Here is a 15,600-nt window from a genome sequence, read left to right on the forward strand (position 1 = left end):
GGCCGCGCCCGCCGTGCCGGTCTGTCCGAGCGCGCCCGGCGGCGGGGAGCGGGCGGGAAGGCACCTCATGAGAGAGATTATCATGCAAACGAGCCGTTTAATGAGTCGTGGTGCGGTCAGACGCCGGCCCCCGCCTTCCTCCTTCCGCAGTCTGCCTCCCCTGCGGCCCGCCGGAGTCGGCCAAGCCTCCCATCGCCGGAGAGCTCCTCCGGCTCTGGCGCTTTTCCGCGGGCAGCATCCCGCGCCCGGGTGCCCGGGCTAATCGCTCCTCCTGGCTAATTACTGACAGCAACGGGAGAACTAGGCGGGGTGCCCTGAAAGGTTTCCCAGCCAGGACAGAGGGACTGCAAATTGCAATAGAAGTACACCAGTGAACAGGATGCTAACTGGATTAGAATGAATGAATGAATAAATAAATAAATAAGGTTTTGGGGGGAGGAAGAGCCGAGAATCGCCAGCTAAGGGGGAGAAGCCTGGATAACCCCTCGCAGGGTACATATTCCCTCGGTAAACAGCCCCCCGGGTGCAGCCAGCTGCCAGGCTGGGCGCACGGTTTTTCTGAGCCAACCGGGGGGGACCGAGGATCGTGACGGGGACGTCTGTGTCCCAAAAATGGTCTGGTCCTTCGGGCAGCGAGCACAAATGCTGAGGAGGCCTCTGTGTCCCTTCCGGGCTGACCGGCCACCCAGCAGTGTGTGTGTGTGGGGGGGGGTAACGCAGGTCTTCCTTGTTCGGTCCTGCCAGCCTGTACCCCCCCTGCATTTGCGGGTGGGCAGCGAGCCCCTCGTGGGCAGCAGCCCGGCTCCCGTGCCCGGCGAGAGCAGCGCTCTGAGTGGGACCCCACCTCCTTGTTTGGGGAATACGATAACCGTCATTTAAAAAATAAACCTCGGGATCAGAGCAGGCATTTGAGTCTTGTTTTCATTACGGATTAGGCATTTAGGGCCCCAAAACTGGTTACAGCGACTCCGATGTGTTTAGGGGCTGGTAGAGGCATCTGTTTTCCGGCCCTACCCGTAACGAAGGGACAGAACGTGACAGCTGCTCTACAGTCACCATCTGCCCTGGAAAGCGAAGTGTGGGTGCCTGCGGGCAGAGCGTTGGCGGTTAGTCTCTAAATGGAGGTGGGGGACTTAAACGTGCAGCCGATGATTTAACGGTAATGAACACCGCTCGCCGTTTTCCCCAAGTCACCGAGAACAGGCAAGTGTTCCTTGTGGGAACACTTTGACCAGCAAAACGGTAGCTTTTGAAAACGGGTGCCAGTGAGAAGGTATACCAGTGAGTCCACATGACGCAGATAACTAGCCTCATGGCTGATGGTTTTTAATCAGAAACATTCAATCTTCATCCACTGCCACGCCACGTGCATCTTGGCAAAGCCATTTTTCCCGCCGCGGGACGCAGCGCGGTGTAACGCAGGGCCCTTGCTGGTCCGCCAGGCAGGCTGCCCCGGTCCTCTGACACCCCAGGAGGGATGAGCTGGTCATTTTGACCAATGCGAGCACAAAACCGACTCAGCCATCAGTCTGGTGAGGGGAAGAGCCTACTTCGGAGCGGCAGTCTACGTCGAGCCTCCTTCCCCTCTCCATCATGATTAAACCCCAGCAGCCGCCTTGGGCGCAGTGCTGCTGGGTGGCTGCCGCTGCTGGAGCCCCGAGAGCCAGCTTGCCCCGGAGTCACTTTGGCGCTGGTGACCAGCTTAATTCCCCGGCACGCTTGGCTGAGCATTCCCCACCCCCTTGCAACTGCCTCCTATTCCAGGAAGGAGCGCACAAGCCTTTGCCTCACTTTTCACATAGCTTTCAACAGCTCCAATGTCATTGCCTAGGCGACCGGGACGCTACTTGATTGTAGTGCAGTAAATAACATAGATCCTCAATCCCAGGCCGCTCCTGTCTGCGGGAGACCTCCGGGGGAACTCGAAACGCTTGGGGAGCCAGAGCAGGTAGGAGGAAAAAAAATGACAAAAGGAAACCCCTTGCTATTTATGTGTGTGAGTTATTCAGCACGACCCTCTCTCGAGTGCTTGATAATGCGGCTGGAAGATGATTTGCGGCCGCTTTGCTTTGTAGGCTAGTTACACAATATTAAAGCGTCTCGGAAAGTTTGCTCCCAAGTGCCTTAGATCTGGAGTTAGAGCACTTGTGGAGGAAAAACCAGCCAAGGCTTGAATGGGAAAAGCAGAGGTGGGGCTGGGTACCGGCAGGATGCTGAGGCTGGCTGCCTGCCGCCGGGTCCCTAGGCAGGGCTGATGCTTGGCTGCCAGGGAGGGAGGGAGAGTTGGCTGGTTTAGTCTCCTGCCCCATCACGAGCTGCCTGTCGCTGACTATCCGTAAGAGAGGGTTTCTGTCGAACCTGCCTGCTCCTTAGAAAGAAAATTGTTAATAAGCTGCTGGACCCCAAGGAGGGCTCCTGAGATTCAAGTGTGCTGCAGGAAAGCTCGCTCGCTCTTGGTCGCTTTTACAAGCCTAGTTTCACAGGTGTGAATTTAATAATCTGGGAGAAATGAGCAATAGCATGGGGTAGCGTTGGCACCTTGGGATCTGCCAACATTTTGCAAATGTTAAGTTATTCGCTGCGGGCTGGATGAGCCTGATGGTTCTTGTTGCGCAGAGGAGGGGAGGAGAGAAGGTCCAGGGGCCGGTTCACAAACCATCAAGCAATACACAGCAGCTCGATGTGAGAGTTGGAAATGGCTCTCAAAATTCTTCCTCTCTCAGGATGGGCCAAGAGTCTTTTGGAATTAGGAATAGCCCTGTTATACAGGGTTTGCGCATTTATCTCCCTTTAAGGTGGCTGCAAAATGCTGCCACATTTCATTCTGGGCTGTTAGAGTGGCAGGATAGCGATGAATACGTTATTGCTAGGTGAAATAGCAACAGACATTTCTAAGTGCCTAAAACCAAGGCTTAAAGTTAATGGTGAGATCAAAGATGCTCCTTCTAGACACTGCAGAAACCCAGCTGCCAGGCATCACTCTCAGCAAGGCTTCAGCCCTCTCATTACACCCGCAGTACCCTTTACCTTCCATATATTGATGAAAGAAGGAAGTTGAATTTATAATAATTCTAAGAATATATTCAGACTCTGTGGTCGAAACACAAACCGTGGGCTGAATGAAGCACAGTTGAATATATGCAAGTTCACCTGCCCTGCTTCTCCAGAGAGTTGCTCTCCTGTCTTGGGGTGGCTGCAGTGGACCTTGGTGCATGCTTTTCATTCTCCCTGTGTCCCTGGGGCTGGGGGAAGAAACAGCTGCTTCAGCTGAGCTGGGGCTGACTTGGCATTTCGGATACAGCCAAAGCCACAGCAGTGGGGCAAAGACTGAGGACGCTGCGTGTTTCCATGCTAATCCTTTGGAAATCACTTCAGTGGCAATTCACAGGGAAGGTACGTGGACAGAAGGAACCGGCCCCCGGAGCGACCCAGCCCGCTCCCGCAGCCCTGGGGGGGTGGCAGCCCCCACCTCGGTGCTAAGCCGGCAGTGGACTGAGCTGAGCCCCCACGCAGGCGAAGGTGGTGGATTGTCTCTTCGCAGGCTTTGTCTCAGTACTCCTGGTCTTTTTTTCCCTGCAATGCCCTGACTAGCAACAGAGGGAAGCAGCAATCCAGCAAACGGTGGAGCCGGCTTGGGGAAGCAGGCGGAGAGCAGCTCTCCCAAGTGAAAACAGGCAAATCACACCAGCAGCCTTGGCGTCCGGCACCAAACCCCCTGGTCTGCATGTTTCAGTCTTTCTTCCTCTAGAAGCCCGCAATAAGTCCGGTGTATGTCCGGCTGCAGGCTCGCCCAGCCTGCCCCCGTGCCAGCCCCGCATCTCGGCCGTCCACGCCAAGCCCCCCCCGTTGCCTCCCTGCTGCGTCGAGGCGGAAGGGACGGAGGACCCCTTGCCGCACCCTTCCCTGGGCACAGAGCTCTTCAGTTTAATAAGCAGGTTTGGGTCTCTGGAGGTGTTAAATCCTCCTGGTGGGGGTTTGGCTAGAGAACTCTTTCTGGCAGAAGTCAGGGTGATACCTCAGGTCTTTCCTTTGGTGCTGGGAAGCGCGTGACATCAGGGAGCTGACACAGTTATGGCAGAGGCGAAGTAGCCTCCAAATGGACCTGGGGGGCTGGAAGTGACAGAGAAGCTGAACCTGGGCTGTGGCTGATCTCTAGCTCTGCCACTGCCGATGTGTTTAGCCCCAGGTTAGTCGCCTCCCAGTGCCATTTACATAGCCTATAGGCACTGGGAAAGTAGTTACATCGAAGCCATCTAGTAATGCTTTTCTCGCAATGCAGAATTAGTCTCTAAGGCTCTTCCTAGTTCACCTTTAATTAAGCTGTACGACAGGGCCTCCACTGCTTCTGATGGGATGTTTTTTCCTTCTGCTGGACCTCACCATCAGAGCGCTTTCCTGATTTCCCTGAACGTGAATGCCTCCACCGCTCCTTGCATAATGGGACTGTAAATGGCACCTCGTTTTATAGTAAATTACACTGTCATTGGCACCACTGCCAACCTCGGGGAACACTATTTGCAAAGTCTTTTGTGATTCTTTATCATCTTAGATGCCCGGCTGTCAGGCTGTCATTCTTGCTGCAGAGGTGCTTTCCCAAGATGTGCAATGATCACTGCAGCAGGGATGTGCACTAACAACACCGACAGCCTGAGCTTCTCTTAGTACCACGGAGTTTAGAGCTCAAATGTGAGAAGATACTGGCCTGGCTTTGCAAGCGCCGATTGTGCTTTGAAAGAGAAAGGGAACTTTCAAAACGCCCTTAAAATATTCAGATTTTTTTCCTTTTGAAAACGAGTGCAGCCACGTGGTTAGAGCTGGTGTCACCCATCATGACCACACAGCCGGGGCAGTGCGGAGGTGCTTTCTCCACTGAAGGGAAAGGCCTGGCTCCTTCCTGAAGCTGCCGTTGCCCTGGGCCAGGAAAGCAGCATGGAAGCAGGGTAAGGCCACCAGCAGTTGCCTGCCTCAGCTCTAAGCTTTTCCTTTTCTCAAAGCTGCCGCGTACATCCTTTCATTTCTCTGTGTGTCACACATGGGACGAGGAGGGATGGGAGGACAGCAGACTCTCACTGCTAGCTATTCTGTGATGAGACCCGCGGGGAAGGAGCCCTCTTCTGCTGTGGCAAAAGTCTGCGGATGCGGTGTCTCGCAGACGAGTCACAGGTGCAGCAGAAAGCAGCCCGCAGGATCAGCCGTTGGGGGACACCGCCCTGCTTTCGTTTTCACTCCTGGCCCCTGCAGCCACCCTGTCCCCAGCTGACTCAGAGGGGCCCGGACGACCCCGAGCATCACTCAGTTAGAAAGCGGCTGCCCTCGTGCTCAGCGGCTCGAGCCCCAAAAGCAGGAAGTTTTCAGGCTTTCACTATTAGATGTCGGTACCAAGTTGAAACAAGATGCTAACACTGGCGTGGGTAAAAGGAGTAGCCAGATGGTGCCTGGGGCACATCCATGTCAGCCAGGGCAGGGAAGCAGTCCCGCTGCTTCCAGGGAGCGGGCAAGGGAGGAGGAGGAGGACGATTGCATGGCAGGGCTGCCGGCAGAGGAAGGCAGCGCGGGGCTCAAGATGGCTCCGCAAAATCTGCCTCTCCTGCTGCTGGGGTCAGAGAGGTGCTGGGCACAAAGGGAGAGCTGAGGTACGCTGCGTGCTTTCTTCCGCGCTTGAAAGAGGGCAAGAAACTTTGCCATGGGGCAAGAGGAGCAGACTGGATTGAGGATGACTCCAGTTATGCCTATGCAGTAGCATTCAGAAGGCTTTGGCTGAAGATTTCCATATGCAGTCCCGGGTAAATGGTGTGCTTTCTCCCAGTAACACTTCCCTGTCTTCAAAGCAGAGGGAACATTCCTGCCTCGCGTTAGTTGGAGGGCATAATATTCCATTCAATAATGTTTGCAAGCTGTTTAGAAGTGGGAAGGTCGTTTTAATGCCTGAACAAGTAAGATTTAGGATATCTGCATCGTGGCTTCACCATAAACTTGCACTATGCATCTAGGTGTCTTTATGTCTTTACGGATTTGTGGGCATTTGCAACTAGAGCTTCCTCAGAAAAATACGTTAGCCTGTTGGCAAATGATGTTCCTGGGATAAAAGCTGCCCCGTGCCTAAAATGGACAAACCAGGATCAGGGCTGAAGGGCTACATCAAAATAGAGCACAGGCAGACTTCTTTTGAAATTGTTTAAGTGGCCACTGTTGACTGGGGATGCCTGAGCTCCTGCCAGTGCTCAGAGCTCCTGCAATCCCGCTTTCTTGGCACACCTTGCTCGAAGCCAGTGGCACTTGAGGATATTTCATATACCAGCCTACGGGGTACAGCCCGTGCCCTGAATGTGTGGCACTGCCATGATTCAGACAGGAATGTCTCTTCCGTATTCCCCGGATTTGCGGAGGTGGATTTCCCCACCCCAGAGCAGAGCAGAGACCACACCGTGCAGCCCAGCAGCCCGGACCTGGGGCTGCAACAAGGGTGCCTTTGGCTCTGATTCTTGCTGCAAGATTTTTTTTCTGCCACCTAACTTGGGGTTTCGGTTTGATTCAGAGAGCCGATACTCGAGAGTTTGGTACCGCTGTGTCTAACCAGAGTGTCTAAGCCCTGTGCTGAATGAAGCCAGTCCAAAGCGATTACTAAGAACGGTTGTGCAAAGCCACCGCAGGGCTGGGGGAGCTGTTTGTAGCCATGCTGAAGCACACCGTAAACATCTTAAATGGAAGCCTTGAGTCACAAGATCAGCGCTTAGCAGAAAAGGGCTGACATCCTAACACCCTGCCACTTTGGTCCTTTCCAAAATACCCACATATGTGTAAGAACACTGGCCCGCGACGTCATCACCAGAAATACCACCCCGACGGGAAAGCCTGGCAGTTCTATTTTGTTATCTGTAGTCCTGGTCTGCAGTGAAGGTGTTTCCAGTCTCCTCCTGTCCTGTGCAAGCCGTCTTTCGGTGCAGCAGACTCCAGGGCAGGCTAAGCTTGGGTCGCCCCTCCTGCACGCCGCTCCTTGCCTGCAGCCCGCTGGGGGAGTGAGGGGCACCATCTCCCCACGATGGGCCTTTTGGGGCTCCGGTCCCTGCTGTGCCGCTGGGGGCGAGGTGGGAAACTCCTGCCCTTCACCGGCTGCTTTGCTGACGTGAGATGACACTCTAGTGATGCTAACCTTGCTGTTTGTCTTTGCCCCTAGAGTGATTTATCCTTTGTCAGACTCCCCCTCTGTGAAGATGTCCCAGTCATCTCCAGCTGATGAAGGCACAACGTTTGAGCACCTCTGGAGCACGCTGTAAGTGGTGGTGGATCATTCGCCTTGAGGTGTATTCTGGGGCAGAATACACCTGTAATCTGTGTTAGCACATATCATTACTGTGGCCCGAAGGGAGACGAGTTTCTTTTGCACGCTCCACTTCTCACGTATTCCTTTTCCACATTCACAATTTTGCTCCCAGACTCCGATCTCTCTGCTCAGATCATTTAATTTGCCAAACCCCTTTGCTCTGGTGATGCTAGACAGTTTAAAGACTGTGGAGTTTGCATATGCTGAAAGCAGTGCCCCACAAACCTTGTTTCAAGGTATTGGACGCTGTTTCTGAAAAGGGTTGTGCAGCCGCCAGTGTTTTCGATGTGGGCCGTAAATGCAAAGGCAGGAGAGCTGCAAACCACACTGCAGCGTTCCCACAGCACGGCTGCCCTCGTGGATGTTGGAGGTCAACGTCGGGGCACGCTTCCTCTCGCTCGAGGAAGCAAAGGTGTTTGGGGAGCAGAAATGCCTCAGCTGCAGCTGGGAAGGGGAGACACTGACTCATCCTTGCGCAGAGGAGAGCAGCCGGGTCATGTCCTCCGTGCCCTGCCTCCTGAGGAACCCCACTGGCCGCGGCAGCACCTTGGGGCCCCTGCACGTGTCCCCGTGGGCACAGCAGGGCTGCAGAGAGTGCGCCCGGTGGTGCTGCTCACGGAGCCAGCCCTGGCCAGCCGCAGCTGAGTACCGACACACCTGGCCGGTTTTCCTGAACCATGGCCCTCAGAGCTGGCGTTGGTACGTGACACCGTCTGTCTCATGTATAGGTCCTTTTTTTGAGGCAGTGCTCCAGGGCCGCATGGAGATGGTGTCAGGGCCAGAGCAAAGGTCCCCTTGCTGGGGGTGTGGCAGGGGACACTGGGACCAAGCCTGGGAGGATGTGCTCTTACTCATCAGTCTTCACTCATGAGGTCATGAGGCTTGGTGGCTGCCTAACTAAAATGGATATTTTCTAAAATTAAGCATCTTCTAGTCACACCAAGACTTTTGCAAGTCTTCTGGCCTTTGAGCCTCACACTCTAATCAAGCAAGAAGGACTGTGCTTCATTTCATCCTCTTTCTTCCTTGGTATCCTCTCACTTAAAGACGTCCTGAGGCGACAGATACGCTAGAGCAGCTGGGTAAATGAAAAACTTCCCAAGTCTGTGCTTGCTTTACCCACCAGGCAACAGTTTGCCTGAGTAAAGCCTGCTCTGCCATGTGAAAATAAAAGCAGAGGATGGAGGGAGAAGTTGAGAAGGGAGCAAGGTTCAAGGGAATTGCAGGTTGCTGGGTGGTGGTGGTGCAGGCTGCGCTGGAGAGCTGGAAGGCTGACTGTGCCATCACCTTTTCCACAGGGAGCCAGACAGCACCTACTTCGACCTCCCTCCATCCAACCATGCAGGCAGCAATGAGGTCTCCAACCGCACAGAGGTCACGATGGGCGTCTTCCAGATGAGAAGCATGAATGACTCGGTCATGGTGAGTGTGCTCAGACTGCACAAATGGGAGCTGCATCAAATACAAGCCTGTTTTCCCCGCAATGGGTTGGGGGCTCTGAGGTAGGAAGTGGGATGCTTGCTGATTCATAAACCGAACACAGCCACTACAGGTGCAGCGCTGCTGCCATTTGTGCAGGGTCTGATAACCTGTAATCGATGACTGTACTGCAGGATTGCAGCTGGATGGTACAGTGTTCCGTAAAACAGTGGCTACTTATTAATAGATAACATTGCTTCTGCAGCAGCAGGGGCTCTGTGCTGTTACAGTGGTGGAGCTCGAGTTCCTTGACAGGAGGAGAGTATAATTCGCTCCAGTACAAAATGCTGTGTAGTAAAAGCCATTTGTAAGCTGCTGGCGAGGCAGAGCTGCTGGAGGGGCACGTCGTGCTCCCAACGCCCAGCTCTGCCCCTGCCACAGTCCCTGAGGGTCCGTGCCATTGCCCTTCCCTCCAAGAATCTGGTGCATCTCCGTCTAAGGCAAAGGGTTTGAAAAGCGCAGTGGGTGTGCGAGACGTCCGGGTCACTTACACATGCTCAGTGCCCCGGGCAGGGTGGCCTCCCGGGAGCATCCCTGAAGCAGCGCCGGCCGTTGGCAGCATCTCCCTCCAGAAAGCCGTCGTTTCCCTCCTCGCCAGCTTGCATCCCCTCCCCCAGCCTGCTTTTCCCTCGCTTTTCACTTGCTTTCCCTCCCTTCCCCAGCCTTTGTCTGCAGTGGACAGGAGCCTGGCAGAGGGATCAGGCAGGGGCGGCGGTGCTAATTGGGGAGCTGCCCCTCGCTGAGCTTGCCGTCGCCTTTCTTCTTGTTCCCGCTGTAACTAAAGCCGAGCCTGGCGGGACTCGGTGCAGCCCGGGGTGCTGCCAGGGCCGGGCAAGCCCTGGCCTTGCAGGGCTCTGAGCACAGTGGCTGTGCGCAGGCAGGGCAGAGCTGGCTGCTGGCCCTTGCTTGGGATAATGAGCCTGTAGTAAATATTTACATTGGCCTGATGATGCAACCGAGTGCTCCGCTGCTGAGCTTTCAGCAAGCTGTGGCCAGCTCTCGCCGGCTGGCGTCACCGAAACGCGTGGCAGGCTGACATGCATGAAAATAAATGCACAGATAATGTGATGCTGCCGGCCTGAAAGAAAGGCAAGACACGGGAGCCGCGGTGGAGGGAACGCTCAGTCTGCGCTGTGATGCCTGCTGCTTGTGGTGCTCAGCAGTGCTGGAGCGGATGTGCGGGAAGCAGCGGGTGCTGCGGTGCCCAGCACCGGTGCTGATGCTCGGTGGCTGCGAGCAGGCCACCCAAACGTGACCTGCCCTCCAGTCAGGCGTGATGCTCCCTCTTGGTATTGCATGGGCACTGCATTGCTCCTAAAAACCTGTTTCAGGGTCCTGTGGGAGGAGTTGCTGTAATTAAAGATGTGAACAATTCCTCAGCCGCCCTTTTTGCTTAGAGACAACAACTTCGGGACTGGTAGTTTGTGCAGTGCTTTAGGCTTTATGTACGACACTGCTGCTAGCCTACTTGTGCATGGGTCTGCGCATGCACACCAGTGTCGGGAGGTGGGTGATGTGCGCTGGTTCCACCTTTCAAAATATGCCATGCCACTCTTTGAACTGCTTATCTGCTTCAGCATGCAGCCTTCCATGGTGGGGTCTGGCTGTAGGAAACATCGTTCACCCCTCTGCCTCGAATTGGAAGGAAATCTGCCTGGTCGTTCCAGATATCTACCCATCCATCTATCCATATCTATCCATCTAGATATCTATCCATATCTGTCTATCTAGATATCTGTCTAGCCATCTGTCCCTATCTATCCATATCTATCCGTATCTATCCATCTAGATATCCATCTATCCACATCTGTCCATATCTAGCCATCTAGACAGGGATAACTCCATATCTCTGAGGTACGGAGCTATCTCAGAGTCACTGCATCATCTGGCCGATGCAAATGCAGCCACTTCGGTCTACTGGTAAAGGGTGCCGGCCAAATGGGTTTCCAGCCCAGTGAGGCTGCAAGCAGCTTTCTGGAATGGAATCTGGCCGGGTTTGATGATGGAGCTGGACCCCCGCTCTCCCTGTAGTGGGAATGGTTGGTATCGCCCAGTCCATCACTGGGCAAGCTGGGGCCTGCCCTGTGCTTTAATGAATAGTCATGAGGGACAGAAGGGGGTGGGCCCCGTTTTGTTGTTGGATGCAGCTAGTTGACAGAACTAAGGGAGATGAAAAAAGCAAAAAAACCAACACACGGCGGCACACAGGTGGCCAGCGCAGCATCCCTGGTGCTGCCCGCCCCGGCCCTGCTCCTGTGCTCCCTCATTCCACCTGCCTTCCTACCCCGGCCGTCCCCGCCGCCGCCCCGACCCCATGACTCCTGTGGCAGGACGCTTCCCAGCGCTCTGTGAATCCCGAGACGACTAAAATGCTGTACATTAGCGACCCGATGCAGCATTATACCACGGTAGGTGCTACTTGTTATTTATGGGTTTTGCCTTGCTGCTTCTTACTTGAAATCATCCTCCACCACCAAGGCAGGAGCTGGGCACAGGCTCCAGCTCTGCCTGCTGAGCCTCTGTGCCTGCCGCTGCCTGGGACATCCCAGGGGCTTGGTATGGGGCGAACCTTCCTCTGTCCCACAGTTGCACGGAGGAGCTGCAGCTGCTCCAGCCCCGGCCGTGAACTGTAACCTGTGTCAGCGTGGGATGCTGCAGCCTTGGCGGCTCGGTTGGCATTCCTCTCTTGCTTTGCCTGATCTGGTGCTAGCAAAGCCCAAGCTGTGATTTAAACCTTTGGTGCAAAGGGGTGGAGGCTCCCTCACCCATGTATGTGCAGATGGGAGGGGTGTTAGCTGGAGCATCCGTCTGAGGAATGCCCTGTGGTGCTGGGCACCACCAGCACCAGTTTGTCGTCCGCTGGGGACCTCCTCAACTGAGCTCACGGCATGTACCCACGGCCCCAGGCAGGCTTTCCTTCCCTGGTTTAAAGTCTCCGGGAGGGTAGAGCAGATGAAATGGTACCTGTGCTTGCAGGCGATACATTTTCAGCCCTGTCCTCAAGCACTGAGGTTGCTTTCTCGGTCAAAAGGATTTTGTGTCTGCTCTCTGGTGTTCAGAAAAGTTAGATATAGGCATGGACGCAGTAGAGATAGAAAGGTGTGGTGCTGCGCTTCCGCACCAGAAATTACTTCATTCCTCTTTTTTGTCTTACGTGTGTTGGTGCAAAGCACGTATGTACCAGGTTCGCTTCGTACTGTAGTGCTGTTACCTGGGAGGTCGTTGCTGCAGTCATGTGAATATTTATATATGTGTGTGTATAAACATGTGTGTGTGTGTGTGTGTGTATTTACAGACATACACACACAAGTGCTGTGTTGGGTTTGTTGACAGACATACACACACAAACACTCACGCCTTCCATTTGTCTTTTAAGGGAATGTTTCCAAAATTTAGTCAACTTTTAAAAACAAGCTGGTCATTTTTCCCCTGCACCTGACTTTGGGTATCTTTGCCGGCGGATTTCCAAAGCCCCGGCACTTGGGGCACTGCCTGTTGCTTTGTGCTGGCAGGGGATCCCGGCTCGGGGCAGCCAGCCCGGCTTGCAGAGGTAACACTCTGGGTCTCGTGTCTCCTTCATGTGCGACGAGGTTGCCGTTTTCCCCGAGGGAAGGCTCTCTCCTGTGCGGAGGTCAGGATGCTCTTCTCGGTAGGTTGGTCCCGATTTACTTGTCCATTAAGCTTTACAGCCACAGGCTTCAGCTGCTCACAGTCCTGGCTCTAAGCACCGCAAACTCACAAATTCACGTGGGGATGACTTTTGCGGAGTTTTTTTCTGGCCACTTCCACGGGCCGCCTCACCCCTAGCCCGCCCTACAGCTCCCAAACTTGTGGCTCCTGAGCAGCAGATACTGCCGGGAGGCGAAAGGCTTCCCAGTTATTTCCCATTCCGGCAGGAGATGAGCAACCGTGGGAACACACATGCTGTGCTCTGCCGGGCGGTGCAGACGTAGCCTGCTTTTCCTGAGTACACTCGTACGTGTGCAAGGGTAGCACCGAAGATCGCCTTGTTTGCTCATCAAGTGCAGAGCACTTACTCTCCATTCATTCCTAAAAAAGGCACGTGGCTGGGCCCAGGGTGTGTGTGCAGCCTGTTCCCTGGGGCCCTTCCATTTGCCCAGGAGAACAAAACAGCTCAGTCGTGGTACTGGTAGATTATTTGGGCTGCGGATCAGCCCTGACAAGCAGCAATCCCTTTTCCCCTTGCTGCTCTCCTCTTGGTTGATGCCTGAGCTTTGCTTTTCAAGGGTGACTTGTGCTGCACGCCTTCCAGCCGGTGCCACCCAGCACTGAGCCTGCCTGGGCCCTGCAGTCCCCACCGGCAGCTGCCTGCAGCCGGGCAGTTTCCCGGCTGGACGGCAAGGGCTTTCCATGCACATTTTTAACGCCCGTTTTGCCGAAGTTTCTCGTAACTTTTTCTGCAGGTGAAGCCTGGGATTGCGGAAAGCTTGGACGGGGGTGGTTTATCTTTGGCTGGGCTATTTATAGAGCAGCGAGAAGGAATAGAGGGGTTTACGCACATATTTTAGGGGAGAAATTGGCTATATGTGTAAAAGCAAGCCAGATCTTGTTCAGCATTCCTCCAGTTAGTCACAGGCTCCAACGACCTTGCAAGAGATACAGACAACAGGAGAACTTCCCTGGAGAAGGATGATTGCCTTTAAACCATTATACATCGTAGACGTTTGGGTGAGGTTGGGATCCCAAGTTAAAACACGTCTCCTGATTCCTAAGCTGTGAGCCTTGCAGCCCTTCCGAGGAGAAAGCGGAGGGCTGAGCCTGCTGGGCTGAGGGTGGGTGACAGCCGCCTTCCAGCAGCTCCCAGTTTCCCAGAGCTGCCCCAGCTGGTGCTGGTGGCTGGAGGGACAGTCCCCGCTGGGGCGCAGGGGAGGCAGCCGAAGCGGGGTGAAGGGGGGAGGGCAGGCAGGCTGCCCCGTTCCTCCTCCGACGCAGGGGGGTGCGGGGGGGCGGTGGTCCCCGGCGGAGCCCAGGCAGCCGCCGGCAGCACCCGCCTCTGGGACTGCCAGCATGCTGCTGGCTGGCAAATGCCGGGAGAGCAACCCTTGAGCAATTCAGGAATTGCAGCTGTCCGGGAAAAAAAAAAATCCCACTTGCTTTAGGAAACAGTTACGTTTGGGATATACAATTTTTAATATTAGTTTATTTCTCTACCATAGAAAAAATGATTTTTTGGGGGGTCTGATTTTCAGATGAAAGATTTAGGCTGCTTTAGCCATGCGGCTTTTGGGAACGTAGCGTTGCTTAGGCTATGCCTGCAGACAAAAGAGCTGCCAGCTCTTACTGGAGGTATCTGACAATAATTGTTCAGAAGAGGAATAAGAAAAAAAATTGTAATAAGCCAGGATTTGGTCCAGCATGCCTGGAATAAGAGCCAGTACATGCATAAATAGGTACGTTTGCTCTGTGACCTTACTGCAGTGTGCTGCATCACAGCTACGCGCTTTGTAGGTTTGAGGTTTTCCCCAAATTAGACGTGCATCAGTGAAAGCCACTGAAAGCAAACATCCCGGCTAGGAAATGAATTACACAAACCACCATTCAGAGCTGGCTCTTCATCGAGAAACGCTTCCAGAAGTGCTGTGCGTGTGTACATTCGTGACAAGTGGATGCATGTGGGAGACGTCTGGAAAACAGGTCGGCCGTTCAGTAACGCCATCGCAATGGGAGCGATGCCTTCGTCAGAGGGCTGGCGGTCGCCTCACGCTGGTGCCAAGTGCCAGGGCAGCTTCCCCAAGCCTCGGTGCTCTGCCCGCTAGAAGGGCCACCGTCGAGCAGAGCCCTGCATGCAGGACGGGACTGTCACTCCCCATCCCGTAGCAGGACACCTCCCACACCTGAGCAAACCCCAGAAAATCCCTGCCCGGTCCCTTGCTGGCAAAAGAGTGGCTCTGCACAGCCAGACGCGCTAGAAATCCAGGGATCTCGGCATCTTGCTGCCTCCAGTGAGGATGGAGTGGACAGAAGGGGATGATTTAAGCATATTGAGTTTATCCCTTGCACAAGTGGTGACCTGTTCAAAAACCCAGGCGACCCAGACCAGCTCTTTTGGCTGGCTCTCCCGCATGCTGGCCCTTTAAGGAGGCTGTAACAGGACACCTGGAGCCCCGGAGAAGTGTGGCTGAGGTTTCCATGTCTCTAAACTGGCTGGTGTTTTCTTTTTTCCCTCCTCCCCTTTTCCCTTCCTCCAGTCCCAGTTCAATTTGCTGAACAACAGCATGGATCAGAGCATCGGCAGCAGAGCAGCCTCCACCAGCCCCTACAGCTCCGAGCACACCTCCAATGTCCCAACGCATTCGCCCTACTCGCAGCCCAGCTCTACCTTCGACGCCATGTCCCCAGCTCCCGTCATCCCCTCCAACACTGACTACCCCGGTCCCCACCACTTTGAGGTGACCTTCCAGCAATCCAGCACCGCCAAGTCAGCCACCTGGACAGTAAGTTGCATGTCTTCTTGCCTTCGCTAGAGAGATGCTTGCTACCGCAGATGGTGTTTTCGGCTGGCTGGCCGCAAACACCCGAATGTCTCGGTGGTGCTTTGCAGCGGGACGCAGAGGGCATGCTCGCGCGGGGTGCCTGCAGGACGCAGCCACCACCCGACGGGGACTTTGCCTGCACAGGTGGCCCTGGAAAGCAAAACATGCAGGAAACATCAGTGCTTGCTTTTCAGAGATTTTCTCCAAAAGGGCTGTTAGGCGCAACAGTTCGAATGTAACTTCTCTCGCAGCAGTTCCCTAGACTGTGGGTAAATGTCCCCAAAAATCACAAAGCAGGAGAAATGT

At 54.7% G+C, this 15,600-nt stretch overlaps 1 protein-coding gene across 8 annotated transcripts in view; it reads left to right on the forward strand.

Annotated features, from left to right (window-relative positions):
- TP73 (tumor protein p73) overlaps nucleotides 1-15,600 on the forward strand; it is a 36,543-nt gene that overhangs the window by 1,518 nt on the left and 19,425 nt on the right. For 3 of the 8 annotated variants that reach the window (XM_009320550.1, XM_009320551.1, XM_009320552.1), the window contains exons 1-2: nucleotides 11,170-11,208; nucleotides 15,010-15,255. In XM_009320550.1, coding sequence (XP_009318825.1) covers nucleotides 11,170-11,208; nucleotides 15,010-15,255 — 285 coding nt within the window. Of the gene's footprint in view, nucleotides 1-7,174; nucleotides 7,271-8,619; nucleotides 8,744-11,169; nucleotides 11,209-15,009; nucleotides 15,256-15,600 lie in introns of those variants that run through there. The other 5 variants (XM_009320553.1, XM_009320554.1, XM_009320546.1 and 2 more) reach the window with 4 other exon arrangements.

This window comes from Pygoscelis adeliae, unplaced genomic scaffold (assembly GCF_000699105.1).
Source record: "Pygoscelis adeliae isolate BGI_AS28 unplaced genomic scaffold, ASM69910v1 Scaffold213, whole genome shotgun sequence".
Taxonomy (NCBI): domain Eukaryota; kingdom Metazoa; phylum Chordata; class Aves; order Sphenisciformes; family Spheniscidae; genus Pygoscelis; species Pygoscelis adeliae.